Below are 23,469 nucleotides of genomic sequence, written 5' to 3' on the forward strand. Positions count from 1 at the left end.
TGATGTCGGATTAGGATGACGCTTGTTGTGCTATTGGGACATGCGAAAACAGGGCGTACATGTAAGTTTTATCAAATGTCGCAGACTGTATAAGAACATCGGTTCCTTACCGACATGAGAGATCTATGGAAATTAAGTGCATGGACTGCAAAAGTATGTTGACATTGAATAATACGAAATACACACATTCTGTCTAGTTTTTGCCCGGTATAAAGCTTACTAAAAACTATGTATAATTATACTACGTTTTGACAAATTTCGTTTCGTATCTGGATGTTTGTGTGATTCAATATCGCAGGCTCATTAGCTAATAAACAATGCCTAATTATTGGAATCGATTTAATTAAGAGTGAAATAGCTAATTTCAAAATCAAAGATGTTATGGTTTGTTGCGGCACTTGTGCTTTACGTTCTGTAACAGAAGCATTTTAATGTCGGATATTTTGTGCTTTACGTTCTGTGACAGTAGTATTTTAAAGTCGGATGTTTTTTGTACTCTCCTCCTCTGATATTTTTGCATAGTTTAGTACTACATATGTCTCGCTCTGAAGATTGATTCTCCATGCCAATGGATATAATTCACTTAAAAAGTCCGTGTTGATAACTTGCGAAGTACTATATATAATTTTAGACATTACTTATGTTTAATTATATCACTAGAATATCTAGATTTTCTTGCAGTATAATGATGAAATACTTTCTCTTCTCACCATACAAGTTTATCGATCGCCATGATGATAATATGCGATTTGAATATATTCAGAAGGTGATAGAAATGCTAATTTAATGTATTTTAAAACATTTGGTGGTGACATATTGAAAGTATATATATTGTCACGTATGATCTATTTTAAGACGAGAGAATCCCTGCTTGAATATAAATATATCCGTCATGATTGGCTAACAGCCCGAAAGTGAGGCGACCACGTGCACGTTTGTGTGACGCACACAGCCTTCTTAATTTAGCCTGCGTGTGAAAGAGGTAGACTATTTCAGTATAATTTCTTGATACTTCATTAAAACTATGACTTATTTAGCTATAGTTGGAAAATGCCAGATTTAATTTAATAATATTTTGTGGGTTGGTGAGAATTATTTAAAATAGCACCTTTGATTTATGCAAAATAGAAACGTCTTGTAATACTCAAAATTTCATTGCTAATACTGGTGTGATTTAGGGATCGAGGTAAAGTACGCATGTATGATTATTATTTTATTTATTGTCAATAATGAATTAGTGTACATGTATATTCACATGTGACCTGTTTGTCGCAAATGTCATCCGCATATGACTTTCATCACGTTTCCACTTATGAACGTATGTAGGATCATGACCCAGCTACTAACCTCTTAAAGGGACTTTAGACTTTAATTGTAAATATCATCTATATATCTTAAAATACACATTAGTAAATAAATGCATAATAAGGAATCGATTAGGAAAACCCACCATCCATCATCTGTATAATATTACTGGATCCAAGAAAGAGCTCTACGCAGACACAGAACCTCTGGAACTCTGAAAAATAGAAGCTAGTGTGTGTTTTGGATAATACAAATGTATAAGTTCTTATTACGTTTGATTTGCTTAGGATTCTAGTATTTTGTCACTAAACCTCACCCATGGAATGCAGGTGTCTAGCCGTTTTCATTATATTGCATGTACATTTGTTTGATGTTTACTGTCGGCGGTGTTTTTTTGATGAGAACTCCGACCTTCCTCCACATAAACGATCAAACCCAAAGTTTATATATTGTTTACATGTGTTGTTCGTATGTTTTACTAGTTACATGTATTCGATCGATTGATTTATTGCAGTCGTATGGTAGATTTGGTCTGATGATAGATTTAATGACACTCAATAATATTATAATCAATATAATTACTTTAATTTACGCATTTGTACTTGTTTCGCTTAGAATAAACCTTGACGAAGGTATATTTTTAGGATCTATGAAAGCAGAATCAATGATATCATTGTTTTAGACCAAAGTGTGAAAGTTTTTCTCTAGCTACATGTAATGTAATCAAGTTATGCCGTAACGTTTTCATGTTTACATTACAGGGTCCAACAAATCACGACAACTTTATTTCGGACTGAAACGATCAGTGATGGCTAAGAATTCACCGTTAGCAAGCTTCTTTTCATACCCTCTGTCGTCTGCTATGTGTGTTAAGCTGCTGGTAGAAGCAGGTTTTCACTACTGTGGCCATGGTGACGCTGTGATTTGCCATCTTTGTGGATTAAAATATGCTGGATGGCAGAAGGATGACAATCCTACAGATATTCACCGGATCAACTCGCCTGCTTGCCCACTCTTTAGAACTGGATCTCCAGCCGAGATTGCCAATAACGGCGACTCTACCGAGGAACAAAATGTGATTCACTACACACACCAACAGACGAGTACAGCCACTTCTGTAACATCTACAAGGTCACAGGAAACGGAAGCTGCTTTGGAAACAGCTCAGTCAGCAACAGGAGAACAACGCCTAGACGTGACCGACAACTTCACGAACTCAGAAAATCCAGTCAATATAGTAAATCAATCTGAAGAGTTTTCAAGAACGGACGATATTATAGAAGTTGCATCCAATTCGAACCAACGCAGAATTTCGAGTGATTCTCCATCTGACACACCCGTTGATTCAGCAAGTTGTTCCGATACCATAATCCTTCCAACAGCGACAGAAACTTTGGAAACAACTTTACCAAAATATCAACAATTCGCAATACTCGCATCTCGTCTTCAGTCATATAGAGGATGGCCAGATCATCTCAATCAAAGACCACATGTGCTTGCAAAAGCTGGTCTGTTTTATGAAGGTAATAGCTTTTCCCACGTCAAAATGTACTAAATCAACAATAGATGGAATATAATATTAGCATAACTATTTTTTAAAGAACTGATTTTTACATTGATGTAAGTTTGGCTGGTTGGTTATATTGTCGTCTTATCAATAACCAGGATTGTTTAAGTATGAACATGGTCGAACGCTCAAAAGTAAGGCGTTGTCAAGGGAGACGTTAGTTTGTATGAAGCAGAAAGTCAGTAAGGAGGAAAAGAGAAAAAAAATCCCAAATATAGTTCCATTTTAAGATCATGCAATTGTGACAACAGACGTACAATTTGAACGCTCCATCTGCAGGTCCGACAAGTCAAAATAAGACATTCACTAATATACTTGTTTGTTTTATATTTTACAAAACAGGGAGAAATGACCACGTAAGATGCTTCCATTGTGGTGGTGGATTACGTGAATGGGAACCGGAAGATGACCCATTCTATGAGCATGCGCGTTGGTTCCCGTTCTGTCCCTTCCTCAGACTGACCAAAGGTGACAAATTCATCATGGGTGTTCAGTCAGGAACACTCACACCATCTGATGTACGGGTAAGGATATACATTTCAAGAATACGTATAGAGCCTATCTAAGTATTGTACAAAAAAGTCATCCCTTTCAAACCAGTGTCTAATTACATCACCACAAGAGAAGTATTTAGCTGCATTATTTAAAAGCTGTCGACGAGACTGAAATTGAAAGAACATCAAACTGTCAATAGGACGAGGGAGCAAGTCTTCTTGTGAGTGTTTATTGTTAATTTATTTTATTTTAACAGGAACCAGTTCCAAGTCCACACAAGGAAGCAGACGTGTTGGAACACCCGGCAGTACTAAGCCTGATTGAGATGGGTTACACTAAAACTATCATTACCAAAGCCATTCCTATTTACAGGACCAAGTATGGTATGTACGTTATGTTACCATGTAGATTGATAGGGCTATTCTCTGTTTAATTCTTATGTCACGATAAATTCGAAATTTCCTTTGTAGAAAACGGAATAAAACAAATCTTAACAAATTATAGAATGGTGTAAATTTGTTAGATAATATTTGAGGAGGAACTAAAAAATCAAATTAATTTTCAATAATGACGTCCTTGAGATTGATTGTTTGTGCATAAGTTTTTTTTTACAAACTTTGTTTGTTTAACCACGTAATCAATTTCGCCATGATACAATTATTCTTCGGACACAGGAGGTGGGAATAAATAATACTGGCACTGATATATATATGTTCCAATCGATTTTAATGGTTGCACTTTCCATCGTTAGGGTTGGAACTGCATGCCGAGAAGCTGTTGTCAGTTGTCTGGGAAATGGAGGAAAATGATAACAATGATAACGATGAAGGAAATGACGATAAAAAACCTACGAAAAATGAAGAAACGCCAAAAAAATATGAAAGTAAAATTAACGAATCTGACAAACTAATGACCAAAACAGAATACACCAACCAAGGTAAAATACCTCAGAAAAAATGAAAAGGCACAAAATCCTAGTTATCGTTCATTTTTTATTATCACTGTGCCGGACGGCAAATCAGCAAAATGAATATTAAATGTTGACAAAGATAACGCTGGGAATTTAAAATTTTCCATTTGTAAGGATATGATATTAACTATACATATACAATTAATTAATTAATTAATTAATTAATTATGTAATTCATTGAACATTAGACAAAGGAGATGATTAGTAGCCACCTAGCTACCTACCGTGCACATCTTCCATCTTTGATAATGTACATCCAAAGTAATCTCATTGTTATATCCATGATGTTTCAGATATAGAGGTACTTACAGAAGAAAACAGGGAGCTGCGAGAACAGAAGATATGTAAGGTGTGCCTGGACGAGGACGCTAGTATTGTGTTCTTACCTTGTGGACATCTGGTCACGTGTCCAATGTGTGCGTCGGCTTTACGGAAGTGTCCTGTATGCCGGACCTATATCCGGGGAACGGTCAAGGCCATTGTGTCATAAGTTATAGTAGAATATAAACTTTCGGTGCACACTGTACCAGGTAGATGGTTTGTCAGACCCTGTTATTCTTTGTATATTTATTGTAACGTGATATATATTGGTGACATTGTTGTGTCATGATGTAAAAAGAATGAGTGCCATGCCACTTGTCATGTTTCAAAATTATATTAAATATTAATATAAACTAACGCGGTTCTGTCAATTTGTTGTTTCATACAAACTGGTTGTGATTCTGTGATTTTTGTTATGTTGTTGTATTTACCAATGCTCAATATGATATTCAGATCTGTAAACAATTAATTATCCAACCACCTTTCGAGAGATACGTAAGTAGATGTAAATTGTTTGGTAATTGCTATACCGAAAGAAACAATTTTCTAAATGTAAATTAAGCCATGTCCTTGTCAGAATAGGATGTAAAATTTATATTTATCTCACCTTATAAATACATATATATATGATGCAAGTAGGTGTCAACTATACACATTGGAGTATGTATGCATGTATGTACATGTATGTATGTATGATAATCATTGCAAATACTTGTCATGTTTAATTCATTTCAAAGTATCTAAATAAACAAGTTCTTTCAGTTATACAGAAAACAAATAGTTATCAACAAATGGACGAGACAACAGGCTATCCTAGTCCTTTGTCATGTCTATATATTTTGATATATGGTTTCATTTGAGTTTACTTTAATTTTGATTTGTAATTAGATGTATAACCTACATGTAGTTGCCGATGCCATGTTTCCTTTCGTGTGAACATTTAATTGGTAGTGACTACTTTGTTGTGAGACCAGGCTGTCAAATAGTGTTGTGTTATTAGACTTAAGGTTGTATTCTTCTGAGGTTTCAGTCCCGTTGAAGTCTCGTTTCGACATAGATCAAAGAAGTTGTGAGATTTTCAAATAAAACCTATCAATATCTGTAGCAAGTTGCCAGTTGCAAATTTTGTCAAAAAATTACATTTCTATTTTTAGTAGATTTTTTATACAGGGATATTAAGAAATGGCCCATTTGGCGGCCATTTTGGAATTGTGTCTTTTTTCGCTTTGAGTAGAGCCACAATTTTACCATTTTTTTCTGAAATTGTTTTTACTTAAATAATCACTGCGCCAGTATTTTTAGCTGTATCGAGCTAATATCTGCTTTAAATCTTTACTGGGTTCGTGGTAATCAAAATATTGAACATTAATATGTGAAATGATACACTTTTGTCACTTTATTTTTAACATTTATTGGTAATTTGAGCGCTTTTATTTTTTACTCTAAAATACTGAAAAATAACAAATATTCAAAAGGGGCAAAACAGTAAGCACACGGACCCCCCATTTTTCTGCCTGATTTAGAAAGAATAACCCTTTCCCTGTTGATATGCAAAATATTAATAAAAGTTTAACACCAGAACTTTTTCTATAAAGGGTTAAATTTGGCAAAAATGGCTGAAAATGGTGCATTTTGCAGCTCAAATTTAAGGGGTAGGGGTAACATATAGTTATTCTGAGGAAAAATATTAGTCTAATTGATCAAAACTGGTATATTTTTTAAGAAGACTATTGCAAAATAAATTCTACAAACATCCATACATGTAGATATCAAACACCTCATTAGGAAATTATGGCTTTAATCTCTTGTGTATATGGTCAAAACGACAAAATTCCCATAAAATCCAATATTTTGTCAACTAGGTATCTTTGAGTGACAATAGCTCAAAAACGAGCACACGGACATATGTTTTTTCTTCCATTTTCTTTTATGATATGAACTCCTATTTTCAAAAATCTATATGAGCAAAAAAGTTTAATACAATGAAATTTTGAATTCTCAGAGGAGTACATACGTGTACCGAATGTATCCGTGGTTGACTTGTGAAAATATCTCCATGACATACGCAAAGTTGTCATTTTGCCGCCGGGATAGTAAGAATCATAGACACGTATGCATCATAATGCGGTTTAAGTATTTTAAGGTTTTAATATTTTAATTTCATTGCGTTTAGACAAATTAACAACGTACATTTTTATTTGAAATGCTTTATAAAGTTATGTGTTCGACAATGTCATTGTGTTCATCACAGTTGTGTATAAAAATCACTACACTTCGAAATTGTAATTGTATCTATCCATGTGTCTTTCCGCCATTATTAATTATAATTCTCTGGTCCATGATTACAATAAAACAAATTATCTGCCCGCTTTTTATGATTTATACATTTCATTTAGAAAGAAAGTTTTGTGTGCAGTCATAATGTGACAGACTTGTTTTAACAGTTTCAAAAGTTGGAGTTACTTCCCTTTACTTTAATCTGTCAGGCTTGACAGAAGCGTTTGTTGTTTAACAGTATAAAACTATTTAAACCCATCTTCTGACATGTCTTATTTTATGTCATTTGACGGATAAATGAGTAAATATAGAATTATTGATTACATCTTACAGAATTACACAAGTTCTTACATTGCTTGAATGCACGAAAACTTGCTGACCCATGCAGCTTGTTTATGAAAATTACATGGTGTCTATTTTTAGCACAGGGTATTTCTTTTGAAATTGCAACCAAAGCCCCGTTCTGAAACCGGAAAATTCCAGCTAAAATTTGGAAAGCGGCACTGCAATGGGAAGCACGTCTTTTAATTTTGAATTAATTTCTGTAAAACTTCATTGGTGTAAAGAATTTATAATTATATATATATAGCTTCCATATTTTGCTATGCCATGGTAATTTTGACGGTTTCAGTACCTAAATGTGGTTGAATGATTCCAATCACGAAATTCTTTCGATATGTAACTTATTTTAGTAATTGCACAAAATATCGAGTGGTGTAATTTCAATCAAATATAATTAAGGTAAGAAATAGAAAGTAAACTAGACATTATTATGCTGACAACTGACTCTGTAAGCTAGAACAATATGCGATATTGTAGGATATTTTTTGTGTTATTTCCAGACCAGTTGGATACTATAAATATAAATACACAATTTAACACAATTCAACAGATATTTCTAATTTGATTAACCTTTCCCCCAAAAAATGCTTTACCATTTAAATATTTCATATTCTGAATCTCTGACGCAAGTTTTCACATCGAATCGTAAATAAACGAGTCATAGTAGTTTTATCTAATCGGACATCAAAGATATAAACACACATGATACTATGTTTATACTACTTTCTGTTATGAAGAAGACTTCCGCAACAACTATTCCATAACATAGAATTGTTTTTCTTACATTTAGTTTGAACAGTATTTTATTCATATAATGATACATATAATACAGTAAATAAACACATTTCGAGATCGGAAAACAAACTTAGAGCTTATATAAATTCCTTTCTTACATTTCGATAGTATGCATCTGATGCAAACCTAATTAGTCATGATTAGTCTAAAACTTAATGTAAATATTCTTCTTTAATCAACGTAGATGTACAAACACAAAACTCCAATTTATTTTTCTCAGTCGTATTTGATGTAATATCACAACGTTATACACGTTTGTTTGTTGTAATATACTATTACTTGTACGCTATATAATCCAAATGAAACCAAAATAATCACCGAATCGAGATATGAAATCAATTTCACAAAATAGCATCGTTATGATAAACTTCTTTCTGGGTCCGATTTCTCGAAACAAAAGTACAGACTTAAGTCAAAACTTTTTCTCCTTATGTAACTAAACTATATGAAAACTAAAGACTTAATTCAGTTTTGGTCTTATGTGTTTTTTCGAGAAATCGGGGCAAGGTATTATAACAACAAAAATTACTGACATACCCAACGAAAACTCTATTCCAGTGAGCACAAACGTTTACAAAAATATGGGTATTCTTAAAGCACGAAGGAAAATGTTTATATCGGCGTCGCTATCGAATGTGATGTTACTGATGTTTTACCATGTGTACAAGTTTCAAAGATGCTCCAACGCTGACAAATGGTATTTTTTCACTATCAAAAACAGGAGCAGACGATTTAGTATTTTTCTTCAGTTACAAACGTTACTTACTTTACACCATTACCACAATTGAAAAGTTTGAGCTTCTAATTTTACTTCAAGTTAAAAATATCAAAAATAATTAATTGCATCCCGAAAAAATTCCGTGGCACTATATCCTATATGGAATGAAGTAATTATTGCGCATGCACCAAAGGCGAAATAAATTATTTCATGTTTTTTTGTTGTTGTGTAAATTAGGCACATATATGGACGATTAAACACCAATTATTGTTCAAATGATAATTATCATTCATGCTCTGTCGGCGGTGGAGCATCTTTAAGGGAGGGGATATGATCAATATGTCCCTCTATGCGTTATCAGTAGTTTATATAATAATACATATGACTAATGGGTTTACCTATCGTACGTATTTTATACGTCGGTACAGAAGGACTCACAACGGAGGATAGCTACATTGATAGTGAAGGGAATACACGACATGGACGTATTATTTACAATGTAAGTATCAATATTTATTTTACTCAGATTTACTCCTGAGTTACTTTATTTTTTTTCTGATAAAGTTCTGAAGTATTTTCTGAAAAGTTTTCTAAATTCTAGATCTAAAGACAGATTTTCTAAACCAGTAATGATCGATAATAGACATTATCCCCATATCAATATAAAGATACAAGATGTCACAGTTCACAGTTTTCTATTGGCTTTCTTTTTCTTTTCTTTTTTTGTTCGTCATAAGACACAATACAAAATTACATTTTAGGTTTACACGACATTTTATACTTACTATACTATACCAAAAAACACTAGAAACTGATAGTTTAATTAGTTTGACACGTGTATAATTATGAAATGAAAACAATATTGAACGCCATAATTGTACTACACCGGAGATTCTGCCAAATATATTTTTTTGTATTTAAAGATGCTCCACCGCTGACAAATAGTATTTTTTCACTATCAAAAACAGTAGCAGACGATTCAGTATTTTTCTTCAGTTACAAAAGTTACTTACTTACCAACATTGAAAGGTTTCAGCTTCAAATTTTACTTCAAGTTAAAGATATGAAAAATAATTAATTGCATCCCGAAAAAATTCCATGGCACTATATCCTATATGGAATGAAGTACCGATTGCGCCTGCTCCAAAGGCAAAATAATCTTTTTTATTTTTTTGTGTGTGTGTTAATTAGACATATACAGTATATATACACGATTAAACACCAATTATTGTTCAAATGATGAATATCATTTATGCTCTGTCGGCGGTGGAGCATCTGTAAATAATGTATTTTGTTATGGAAACACAACTATTATGGTACAATGTAATCGGTAATCTACAAAACACTTCTGACGGTTCTGGTTATATTTATGTCATATATATCCTGTGTTTCGTAAACTTCCTACATTGTATATCTGTTACGTTGTTATTCCATTTTTTCATTTGAAATGTCTAATTAACGCTTGCATGTAATCCGCTAATCGTTTTAACACTGATGATTCCTATAAGAGGCATATTTCATAAGAAAATAAATAAATAAATATAGATTAATCAACATGTAATTAAGGAATAATTGAAAATAAAATCAAATGTAAATAAAAGAAAAAAAGGAGGAATATTTTTAGCAATTTTAATGTTCTCATTTATCAATCATAATTTTATTACACATTGACCACTATGCAGTTTATGAAATGCAAGTATACATGGATTGGTGGCCGTTCTGGCCAATAAAGTTCGAATCACCTCGACATTTTCTAGTATGTTCGCAGAAATGGGCAAGGCGTTCCGATGTGGGACGTGACCTTTACTTAGCTTGAGTGACTCATGCGTACATATTGTACGTCATGATATCTAAAAATAGAAGTGGAATCTCCAACAGTTTATTATTGTGTTGATTGTGTGTATATATACGTCAGTACGTTCTAGGTACAGGATACAACATAGTGCAATAAACACGACTACAAATATAGGTAAGTAAAATGTAAGAACATTGATATATTCATAAAATATAGGTAAGTAAAATGTAAAAACATTGATATGTTCATATTTCTCAAAGTTGAGATATAAAGTAAATTGATATATTAATATAAATTTAAGTAAAAGAAAGCTAGAGAAGTACTGCTAGTACACTACGTATACAATGTAGATACAGACTTAAACTCGTCTTTGTACTGGGGAACACTGGTATATATAAGCATATATCTCAATGGAACTTCATATCTTATTAAGTCATCGTTACAACTGAATATACATCAAAATTATCCATCTGGCATTTATATATACATGTATAACACTACTGGGAAATATTTTCTTTTTCTTATATACTCTATTTAGTATAACACTGTATAAAAACCACACATGAAATATACTCTATTTGAAGGCATAAGCCAGCTACAAAATGATGGTTTTCTATATCCTTTGAAAGCAATAGAGTAATGAGAGTAATGGCATTGTATCACGTGTTAGATATGAACGAGTTGATTATTTCCTTAAACATATAAGGTACGTCACCAGTGTCTAGATATATGTGTATTAGAACGTATAACACATATAACACATATTCAGTTGTTTAAATTATCCTATATTAGCACTGAATCGGATAAAGTATACTACAAAGACTTCGCATCACATTCATTAATTCCATTCCTCTTCGTGTAAAACTCTACAGCGAAACTTAATTTTTACTTGTTTACAATGTAGACTATTACACTTACACCAATGACAACGATATGACAACGATATTTATTCTTCATTTCCTCTAGCTTTTTATATCATTTACTTTTCTTCTTGCCTTAATTTTCCTTTTCCTTGCCTTCATTTTCCTTTCACATGTCGATATTTGTCGATAGCTTTTTATATAAAATGGTCTAGGTAAAATATATTGGTGTAGATATTCACATAATCTATTCCTCCAGTACCAAATCTTATTATATTTTTGTTTTCGAAGAAGTTGAATACATAATGATTAAAAGATAAAGAGATGCCTGCTCTTAATATAACGGAACTAATTTCATTTGTATTTTTCTTTACTTTCAGAGGAACATCATCTTCAAGATGAAGTCAACGATTGAGGGATTTTATCCAGCAGAAAGAACACATTTGGAATACGAATGTGGTATCAAGATGTCAGACCAGTCTCGTACAGCAAGTTTCTTTTCCTACCCCTTCTCTTCTCCCGTGAGTGGTATGACCCTGGCGGAAGCCGGCTTTCATTACGATGGCCATGATGATGCAGTAGTGTGTCGGCAGTGTGGACTAAAGTACAGTGGGTGGAAGAAAGAAGATGACCCGAGAGAGATACACCTGGACAAATCTCCTAAGTGTTCCTTCTTTAAACCAAGTGAACCCGAAGCTTCAGTTGACATATGTGGACCAGTTGGACTTAAATCTGGGGTTGACAAGTCAGCGAAACAACATGGGGCATGTGGTGGGCCATCCGATGGACCTGTGGACACAAGGACTGACGACAGGACACATTCCTACGATACCACAGCGGGACACGTGTCAGGTCCTAACATATCTACCACCGGTGAAAATGGAGATGACGGAACATATCCCCAACCTGAACAAGCTATAGAACATACAATATCCAACGATTTACTACAAACAGAACAAAACACTGACATCGTAGAGCCACACATTATAGAATCAGTGGAACTAAATAGTGCCGATAGTGTGTCTACGTCAAGTCATGATTCCACAAGTCTTGCCTCAAGTTCGGACGTATCTGGATCTTTGGAGACATTCAAACCAAAGTATCCACAGTTTGCTATACTTGCTACTCGTCTCAGCTCCTTCCGAAAGTGGCCAACGAGTCTACAACAACAGCCCGAAGATCTCGCTAGAGCCGGTCTCTTTTATGAAGGTAAGAATTTTGTCTAAATAAAATCGCTAAAATTGCTGAGCTGCATAAGGACATTTATCCTGTCTCGTTCTCAGCGTCCTCTATTCATTATGCAAATCTGAGAGAAATAATGCATTATTAAAGCTGCGGTTAGCAAGTTATTATTGATAAAGATATCAAACTACAATCAAATGAAAACTAACAATTGTCTTTCAATGCAAATAATGTTCTTAGAATATACAATAATGTTCCGAATTGAATCTGTCTAAACAGGTAGGAATGACTACGTGAGGTGTTTCCACTGTGGAGGAGGATTACGTGAATGGGACCCGGAAGACGATCCATTCTATGAGCATGCGCGTTGGTTCCCATCCTGTCCATTCCTGAGACTGACGAAAGGCGACAAATTCATCATGGGTGTCCAGTCTGGATCTATCGAACCGCCAACTCCTCAGGTAGGTACACTGTGTACAAAAAGACATAAGGGCAATTTTGTTAGCTTTGTTACTCGGTAACTTTGGTTATTTCTTTCTGGATTGAACAAGAATTTTATATGAATATTATTTATTTATTTATAAATCTGCAAATACCTTTATTCTTTAAAATATGAACTTAATGCGTGTTTTAATTTCTTTTTAAGAAGGAGCAGTTTGAATTTTGTCTAGAATAAATAAGATTTTTTCCGGTTTGAAAGCTATTTTATTATTAAATTTGTATATTCCTTTATTCTTAAAAAATACGTTCCCGTAATCATGTTTTAAATTCTTTCTTAAGAAGGAGCAGAAGGACGAGTCTAGAATAGAAAACAGCGATGAAGATTTATTTCAACATCCGGCAGTGCTGAGTGTTATGGAACTCGGTTATAGTAAATCATTACTGGCCAGGGCGATTGTGGTGTACAAAAAACAACACGGTAAGTGTTCAAAATTGCACATTAAAGAGTTATCTGCCCTTGTTGGTAGGTGTAGAATATGACGTTATCATTTTGTTGGTGTAAATTTCGTCGTAGATATGACGTAACAACCATACCTAACTGCAAGAGAAGATAACCATGCATTATAGTGCAAATGCAGATTAATATATAAAATACTTCCAACTTCAATTGTTATTGATAAATTAATCCTTTATATTACATAGAAGAAAACATGCTTTCATTTTAAATTATCCATTCATCTAAACAATAATTGATAACTGTGGAGGATACTACTGACAATATATGTGTTAATTGACTGGGACTTTACAAAACGGATTTACATGTTATGCCCAATCAAATGATATGCAATCATTACATATGACTATTTTATATTTTAATTGATTTGTAATTGATTTATTCACTTAAGGAACGGATTTCAGTGCTGAGAAGTTATTGCCTGTTGTCTGGGAAATAGAGGAAAATGACAGCAACGATACAAAGTCAGAAGCTGAAACCGATCAGAGCAGTCCCATCGAAAATGGAAAGGAACATGAAAGTGGAAGCGAAAGTGAAAGTGAAAGTAAAAGTCAATATACAGAGTTAGAGTGGATTCACAGGAAAAGTAAGTACTAATGAAGAAATATGAGGCATTCCCAATTTACTACAAAATTCTTGTATTTTTCTTTATATTTTCAGACCAAAGTGTAGGCTGTGTTTTCTTATTATGCTGTGTTGGGAGATTATCAAACGCATAAGTGTTACTTAATAAAAAAAGGGATAATGTTTTTATGTTTATACAGTACTTCATCAGGATATTAATAGTTTCTTTAATAAAAAAAACCCCATGAATATTCAAAACTAATCATGAATAATGTCGGTAAATAAAACATAAATTTAACATGTTTCTCTTTTCCATGTTTCAGGTATAGATGAGTTAACAGAAGAGAACCGAGTATTACGAGAACAGAAGATATGTAAGGTGTGCCTGGACGAGGACGCTAGTATTGTGTTCTTACCTTGTGGACATCTGGTCACGTGTCCAATGTGTGCATCGGCTTTACGGAAGTGTCCAGTGTGTCGGATCTATATCCGGGGAACGGTCAAGGCTATCATATCATGAGAAAAAATATGGAAAACACAAAATGCTGAGAACTATAATTGTGAATCATAAATCCGATATAGCCGTAGACAATTCATAGACATCCAATATATCATGCGTCGGCTTTAAAGGCGACTTCAGTGAATGTCGTAATAATTACATCCCAAACATCTATTTATTTAATCCGTTTATTGTTAAACGGCAAGGTTTGTACTTTCTGTTGTGTGGGATGATATTACAATGATTACGATTTATTGTTACACGTCTGGATATATTACAAAACAAATGTTTCTCATTGCTCTATGCTCAGGTTTCTGAAAAGTGCAGGCGTGTACGCAATCGCGTTTTTTTTTTACAATGGTTACAGCATAGATTTTAATAAGATATTTCAGTGTGACGACGCTATAAAAACGCCGACTACAAGGATACCATGGACGTAAACTTTTGTGTGGAAGCATAAAAGTATATTTCACTCGTGTACTGGTTTCGGATGTATCAGAACAACAATTAGTGTTGTAATTGTTATATCCTTTAAACGGGTCATTTTTATTTATAATATGTTAGCTTTTATTGTTTGTTGTTGTTTTGATAGTGTTAATAATTGTTTGCGTTGTTGTTCTGACTTATCCTATGCTTTTAATCTATACAGTCCGTTGTTATGATATAATCACCATTTTGTTGAGCATTTTCATGAGCTGTAAACACAAATCTTCTTGTCATATGTACTCACGATATTCAAGAAAATTTCAAGCTAAATTATATATATTTATAAAAATTTTATATGTAAGTGAATGATGATTTAATTGTCTGCCTCTTTTGAGCTACATACATGATATGAACCGCCGATGATGAATGCCATTCCCGAGTAGTTTTTCATATTGTTTTATTGACGAATAATGCTAATACATTTATGTATTTACTTTCAATTTTTTTGATTTTTGGAATGACAATTATATCGTATCAAACAATTCTTAATTATTTACAAATCACGGGTAACTTATACACGAATGTATTTACATGTATATTATTTTTTACGTCTCGACTCTTGCCTGTCATTTTTGATAATTTTGTACCATTTTTTTCTCGTTTTATAGATATGTTTGGTACTAAGTATACAATGTTGAGAAACTTTTATTTTGATCAATTTACCGGATGTATTATTAAAGATGCTCCACCACCGACAGAGCATAAACGATACTCATCATTTGAGCAATAATGTCTAATTAACACAAAAATAATATAAGATAATTTATTTTGCTTTTGGTGCATGCGCAATCAGTACTTTATTCCATATCGGAAATAGTGCCACGGAATTTTTTCGGGATGCAATTAATTATTTTTGATATTTTTATCTCGAAGTAAAATGGTAAGCTCAAACTTTTTACTGAAGTAACTGTTGTAACTGAAAAAAATTACCAATTCGTTTGCTCCTGTTTTTGATAGAGGAAAAGTATCTTTCGTCAGCGGTGGAACATCTTTAAGTTATTTAGTTTCATTTGATTTTCTTTGAATATTAATATCTTATTATCATTATTACATCTTTAACATTTGGTTTTAAAGGATCATCACAGAAATTCGTGTTATAATTGATTTATTTTTGACATGATCGTGATTTTGATGAGATGTTTCCTTCGTATATCTTTTTGTTAGCACGCTGTAGTTTGTTGTCAGTTTAGGAATGCGTCCCTAAATCCTATTGCTATGGGCGTTCGATGGATCTAATATCGTTTATGATAAGGTATTGCTTATCTATTCATTACCTCGATTTATATTATGTGTTTGTGACTATGTGTATGATAAAAATTTTGTATATGGCATCATTTGTAATCATGATCAATATATCAGATCTGTTATTAAGTTTGACATAATGATAATATCATGTATATTTAATCTTGGCCGTATATAATTAGGATATGTTATTCGATATGAAATATAGATCTAAATAATTGTTATTTCTTATTTTTATGAACATTATTTATAACACTACATATGACATAATGTCACCGGCTGGTCCGAGAATGTACTTTATTTGAGTTGTGATACTGTAGTGTAACAATGCAGAATAGACACTTATTGAACCTTTTTTTTAATGTGTCAAAAATGAATGTTAAGACTTCATTCATCAGAACGTGTTATCATGTCTTCAACGGTACACGGTATTTTAGCTTCCGGCATCGATCCCTAACGAGTTCGGGAAACACGTGTGTGATATAGTCTTTGTGTGTTTGTGGAAACTTCTAAAACTTTCGAACTTCATATGTACTTTAAATGTTTAGATCATTTATGAAAATGATTTACTGTGAACGACTTAAATATGTTCCGACAACAGTTTACTGTTCCGATAGATTAATATCACACGCATACATTAAATGTCCGTTATTTGTAACCAGTCTCATAAAGGTGCTAAATATTTTTATATTAATGAAAATTGTGTCCATTTGTTCTGTTAGTTTTGTTAAATTGTTAGTGTGTGTGCCGTTATATAAATGACTGTGATATTGCTGCACTAATCAAACCACTGTTACTGTTGATATTCTGATATATATTTCTACCTCGTAAAAGGTCAAAATCTATGTTGTTTACGCTGTTATAAAACTTTTAATAACAACCTGCAATATATAGACTGTGATATAACAATGTTTTACGGTAATGTGGCATTTCTTTTGAAAATACAACTACTAAATAAAATGTTGTTCTTAATCATCGTATCTGTTGTTTATTCATTTGGCAATCAAAGAAGTACCAAGTTAACCAGTATCCGATAGTATCGACTAAAATCGGTTCCGGATCATTGAACAATTTTTAATCTAATTGATTTTACGTCTAAATAATGTAACGTTTTGCAATTCTGGATTAAAATTTATCAACGAAGTTGTCTATTTAATCTTCCTCACCACACTGCTAGTTTACAGTTTTACCATGACCCATCTAAGGTAATAAAATCAATATAACCTAATAGGTAGATTTGCCCAAAATTGTTTCAGCTAGTTTTACAATTTTATCATCCACAGTTAATATACTGAACATTGCCCCAAGTGAATGTGTATGTCTATTAGCATTCAGGTGTTATCTCCCTTTATTCATGTACGCATACATCTTGTATATTAAATTTAGATTTGTATGAGTGTCCGATTTTATTGATTTATTGTTATTGTCAACAAAATAATTTCAATTGAAATTTTAGCATATCTTCATTAACAACAATTTAAAAGAAACAAACACCTATTTCACCTTGTACAACATTGTAAACAATTGTGTTTACTTCAAATAAACTCATAGTCATGTGATCACATGTTTTTCACTATAATAGAATTTTCCTGACTCATCGAGAAATCTATATTTAGATCCGACACTATATATATATAACAAATTCGCTTTAAAACCATTAGTATAAACATTGTCGAAATAAACAAGACAAGGTAAGTTTTTCGCCAGATTTATACCAATTAGAAAAAAAAAGATAAATTAAAACTAAAAAGGGAACATAATCAATTTTGTATAATTGAAATTAAATTTTTTTGTAAAACCTTATTTTGCATTTTTTTCTGTTTTTTTCTGCATACACTGCGTAGCCCGAAAAACGGAGATAATTTATTAATGCACAAACTTTCAAGTTTTATATATATAAGATCTTAAGTAATGCATGGATGCCTTAATGTTTTTTTTTTGAAAATATAATTGCACGTTTGATTTTATTATAATGACAAAACAAAAATTAGTTCTAGTTAAAGAAAAGATCAAGGAAACAAATCCAATTTGAGTAAAAAATGTTTAAAAAAATCGGCGACACATAATTTTCTTTTATCGCATGGAATCACTTCTGATGGTACTGTTTAAGTGAAGTAATATTGGTGTAAATTCTTACACTTTTGACAACCGAATTAAACTCTTTATAAGTTTAAAACAAACAAAGGAGGAATCATTAATCATCTTCAAGATGTTTTAACACTAAATAGTCATTAATATTACATTTTTCACTTTTTTCCGGAGTGATAACCAAAATACAATAGGATTTTATAACCAAAATACAGAATCCAATACAGATTTTCAACTTCGAGAAAGAACACATTTGGGATACGAATGTGGTATCAAGATGTCAGACCAGTCTCGTACAGCAAGTTTCTTTTCCTACCCCTTCTCTTCTCTCGTGAGTTGCATGACCCTGGCGGAAGCCGGCTTTTCATTACGATGGCCATGATGATGCAGTAGTGTGTCGGCAGTGTGGACTGAAGTACAGTGGATGGGCAGAAAGAAGATGACCCGAGAGAGATACATCTGAACAAATCTCCTAAGTGTCCCTTCTTTAAACCAAGTGAACCCCGAAGCTTCAGTTGACATATGTGGATCAGTAGGACTTAAATCTGGGATTGACAAGTCAGAGAAACTACATGGGGCATGTGGTGGGCAATCGATGGACCTGTGGACACAAGGACTGACGACAGGGCATCTTCCTGTATGGACACAAAGTCGTCCGAATCTCCTTATGTTAACAACGACGATACACACAGGGGGAGACGTGTCAGGTCCTAACATATCTGTCACCGGTGACAATGGAGATGACAGGACATATCCTCAACCCGAACAAGGTATAGACATTACAATACCTAACGATTTAATACAAACAGAATAAACCACTGAACATCGTAGAGCCACACATTATAGAAGCAGTGGAACTAAATAGTGCCGATAATGTATCTACGTCAAGTCATGATTCCACAAGTCTTGCCTCAAGTTCGGACGTATCTGGACCTTTGGAGACAATCAAACCAAAGTATCCACAGTTTGCTATACTTGCTACTCGTCTCAGCTCCTTCCGAAAGTGGCCAACGAGTCTACAACAACAGCCCGAAGATCTCGCTAGAGCCGGTCTTTTTTATGAAGGTAAGAATTTTGTCTAACCTTCTAAAATCGCTAAAATTGCTGCGCTGTTTAAGGACATTTATCCTGTCTCATTCTCAGCGTCCTCTATTTATTATGCAAATCTGAGAGAAATAATGCATTATTAAAGCTGCGGTTAGCAAGTTATTATTGATAAAGATATCAAACTACAATCAAATGAAAACTAACAATTGTCTTTCCATGCAAATAATGTTCTTAGAATATACAATAATGTTCCGAATTGAATCTGTCTAAACAGGTAGGAATGACTACGTGAGGTGTTTCCACTGTGGAGGAGGATTACGTGAATGGGACCCGGAAGACGATCCATTCTATGAACATGCGCGTTGGTTCCCATCCTGTCCATTCCTGAGACTGATGAAAGGCGACAAATTCATCATGGGTGTCCAGTCTGGATCTATCGAACCGCCAACTCTTCAGGTAGGTACACTGTGTACAAAAAGACATAAGGGCAATTTTGTTAGCTTTGTTACTCGGTAACTTTGGTTATTTCTTTCTGGATTGAACAAGAATTTTATATGAATATTATTTTATTTATTTATAAATCTGCAAAATACCTTTATTCTTTAAAATATGAACTTAATGCGTGTTTTAATTTCTTTTTAGAAGGAGCAGTTTGAATTTTGTCTAGAATAAATAAGATTTTTTCCGGTTTGAAAAGCTATTTTATTATTATTAAATTTGTATATTCCTTTATTCTTAAAAAATACGTTCCCGTAATCATGTTTTAATTTTCTTTCTTAAGAAGGAGCAGAAGGACGAGTCCTAGAATAGAAAACAGCGTATGATGATTTATTTCAACGTTTCCAGGCAGTGCTTGAGTGTTAATGGAAAATCGGTTTAGTAGTTAATCTTTACTGGCACAGGGCAGCATTGTGGTGTACATAACATAACAACACGGTAAGTGTTCAAATTTGCACATTTAAGAGTTATCTGCCCTTGTAAGGTAGGTGAGATTAGAATCATGGGCGTTCATCATTTTGTTGGTGTGTAATTTCGTCGTAGGAAATATGACGTAATAAACACCATACCCTATCTGCATGAGACATGATAACCCGTGCATTTAGTGCAAATGACAGTTTAATGATATAAAATTATTTCCAACTTCAATTCGTGACGTGATAAATTAATCCATTTATCCCGCATAGAAAGGAAAATTTAATGCTTCTTCTTTGTTAATTTATCTATTCATCCTAAACAATAATTGATAATTGTGGAGGATACTACTGACAATATATGTTTTAATTGACTGGGACTTTACAAAACGGATTTACATGTTATGCCATCAAATGATATGCAATCATTACATATGGACCATTTTATATTTTTAATTGATTTGTAATTGATTTATTCACTTAAGGAGCGGATTTCAGTGCTGAGAAGTTATTGCCTGTTGTCTGGGAAATCGAGGAAAATGGCAGCAACGATACAAAGTCAGAAGCTGAAACGATCAGAGCAGTCCATCGAAAATGGAAAGGAACATGAAAGTGGAAGCGAAAGTGGAAAGTGAAAGTAAAAGTCAATATACAGAGTTAGAGAGGATTTACAGGAAAAGTAAGTAATAATGAAGAAATATGAGGCCCTTCCCGCATGTTGTACTTTTACGTTGTAATTTTCTAAATCATAAAGATGGTATTAGATTTTACACCGATAGCTCAGTAATTTCGTCGATCGATGTTGTTTTGACGGAAATTACTCAGGATCAAAGGTTTATGTCAATGTTCTTCTTTTATGCTATGTTGGAATATGTCTTATGAACATGCAAAAATTAACATAATTGCTAATAAATGCAGTTGTTCCGTAATGTGATGAAAAAATAAAAAAGATTACAATAAAAAATCCCGCGTTTAAGTTATATATATAACAACTTCACTCGGGCCAGACATGCTTAAGACAGGTTATAATGCCTTTGATAAAACTGCATCTAGTATTCAAAATTAATCATGAATAATGTCGTTAAATAAAACATACATTTTACGCATTCATCTCTTTTTCTTAATGATTCATAGATATAGTTGTGTTAATGGAAGACGAACTCGTGTATTTGCTCGAGAACAGAAGATATGTAAGGTGTGTGCTGGACGAGGAGGCTAGTATTGTGTTCTTATACCTATTGTGTGGACATCTGGTCACGTGTCGCAATGTGTGCGTCGGCCTTTACGGAAGTGTCCAGTCATGTCGGGACCTATAATCTCGGGGCACGGGTCAAGAGCTATCCATTGTCATGAGAAAAAAAATGGAAAATGAGAATAAAAACTGTACCCAAATGGCTCGATTTGAAGAATTTGTCACGGCAGATATGATAATGATTGCTGTTGACATTGTTCAGATACCGAAACAGAAAGGAAATGTGTAAAGATTCCAGCTGTTGAACAGTGATGAGGGTGATGAGGCTAATTTTCATGTAACAGATTGTTCGTTACGATTGCTCACTTTACGGATATTTCATGTGGATATTTTCCGTGTGATGGAACATTTGTTCCACGGATTAACATGTTTTTCCGGATGGCTTAGCATCAATAATTCCCAAAGTATTTACATTGAAGCATAGGCATGATAGAGCTATTGCATAGTGTCGATCGCAGTGCTATATGATATTAACAAGACGCATATAACGTGTGAACTCTTATCAAACTCACAGTGATAAAGATTACGGAAATGAAATGAGAGAGAACACATTATCAAGTGAATAAAAAACATTTCGTATAAGATATCTAATTTCCAAATCGGATACATACATGTTCACGTCATTTTGAGCACACAATATGTATGCCCATCGTTTTCATTAATGTAATTGAATGTCCACATATTGCGATACATTCTATAATTTAACAATTGTATACGATTGTTAATGTTTTGCCTTAGTGTTTGCTACACTCGGCATTATTTTTACAAGTGTTGGGGTTTTATCTGTATAATTTTCTGCATTAATAGTGTGCCATAATTGTCATGGAAGAATTGATCCGACTAAGATTGAATTGTAAACGTTTTTTATGAACTTGCGAATAAACCGACCGTTTTCACATTATGTGATAAGGTTGATCTTATCGACATTTATTTATTACGGTCGATCTGAGTCACAGCTATTATTAGAAATTATTAGATGAATTGTAAACATTTGGTTGTAAATGATCATCACAGAAATTCATGCTGTACCCCCCCCCATAGTTTTCCTATTTGTATAACGTTGATATTGATACATACATCATTATTTGTCACGTTAATTCGTTAGTATATATTTTTTGTTAGAAACGCTTTGGCAGATTGACTGTCATGTTTACCGAATGCACCCTTAAAATTGCAAATTGTATGAGCGCGCGATATAGATCATAATATATTTTATTTTATTGTTCATTTTTTAATACAGAAATCGTTCCGTACAAGGTACCGTTTATATTGTTGACAAATCAAGATATCGTCAGGTATAAATTCGTAAGTATAACAATATTAATTAGCACATTTATAAAAATCCAAAATAACGAATGCATTAATACTGCCTATTATCGTTCGAATGAATTTAATATAGATTAAGGCATTTTCAATACGAGTCAAACTTATCATATGGCATCGTATCTTTATTAAGTTATAATGATGAGTATTATATATTTTTACTAATTGGCATATACATAGATATGTTATACAATATGTAAACTATTTGGTTTGTTAAATGTGGCCTTAGGTTATGAGCATGCATTTTTATATTACATTCGAACATCGGGGCTCATAGATAATCTAAACCGTCGATCAAGACTTCATTTTCGTTGTGCTTAGGGTTTTGTGACATTGTCCTATAGACACTGAATAAAGCACTGTTGATGTTACCAGTTTATTTATTTTTATTGGGGTATGACTTGACTTATAGATTGTTTGCAAAAACGGTCGGGTGAATCCCAGTTTAGAATCACATTGTATATGGTTATAACTT

At 33.3% G+C, this 23,469-nt stretch overlaps 1 protein-coding gene across 1 annotated transcript; it reads left to right on the forward strand.

The window, feature by feature from the left end:
• On the forward strand, window positions 1-14,755 carry LOC138327210 (uncharacterized). Its single transcript, XM_069273189.1, has 11 exons — window positions 1-61; window positions 2,067-2,828; window positions 3,215-3,396; window positions 3,624-3,750; window positions 4,119-4,304; window positions 4,631-4,824; window positions 11,826-12,654; window positions 12,907-13,088; window positions 13,408-13,546; window positions 13,974-14,168; window positions 14,470-14,755. The coding sequence occupies exons 1-11, from the start codon at window positions 16-18 to the stop codon at window positions 14,664-14,666; spliced, it is 3,039 nt and encodes a 1,012-aa protein (XP_069129290.1). The 5' UTR covers window positions 1-15; the 3' UTR covers window positions 14,667-14,755.
• The last annotated feature ends 8,714 nt before the right edge of the window (window positions 14,756-23,469 follow it).

This window comes from Argopecten irradians, chromosome 7 (genome assembly GCF_041381155.1).
Source record: "Argopecten irradians isolate NY chromosome 7, Ai_NY, whole genome shotgun sequence".
NCBI classification, from domain to species: Eukaryota; Metazoa; Mollusca; class Bivalvia; order Pectinida; family Pectinidae; genus Argopecten; species Argopecten irradians.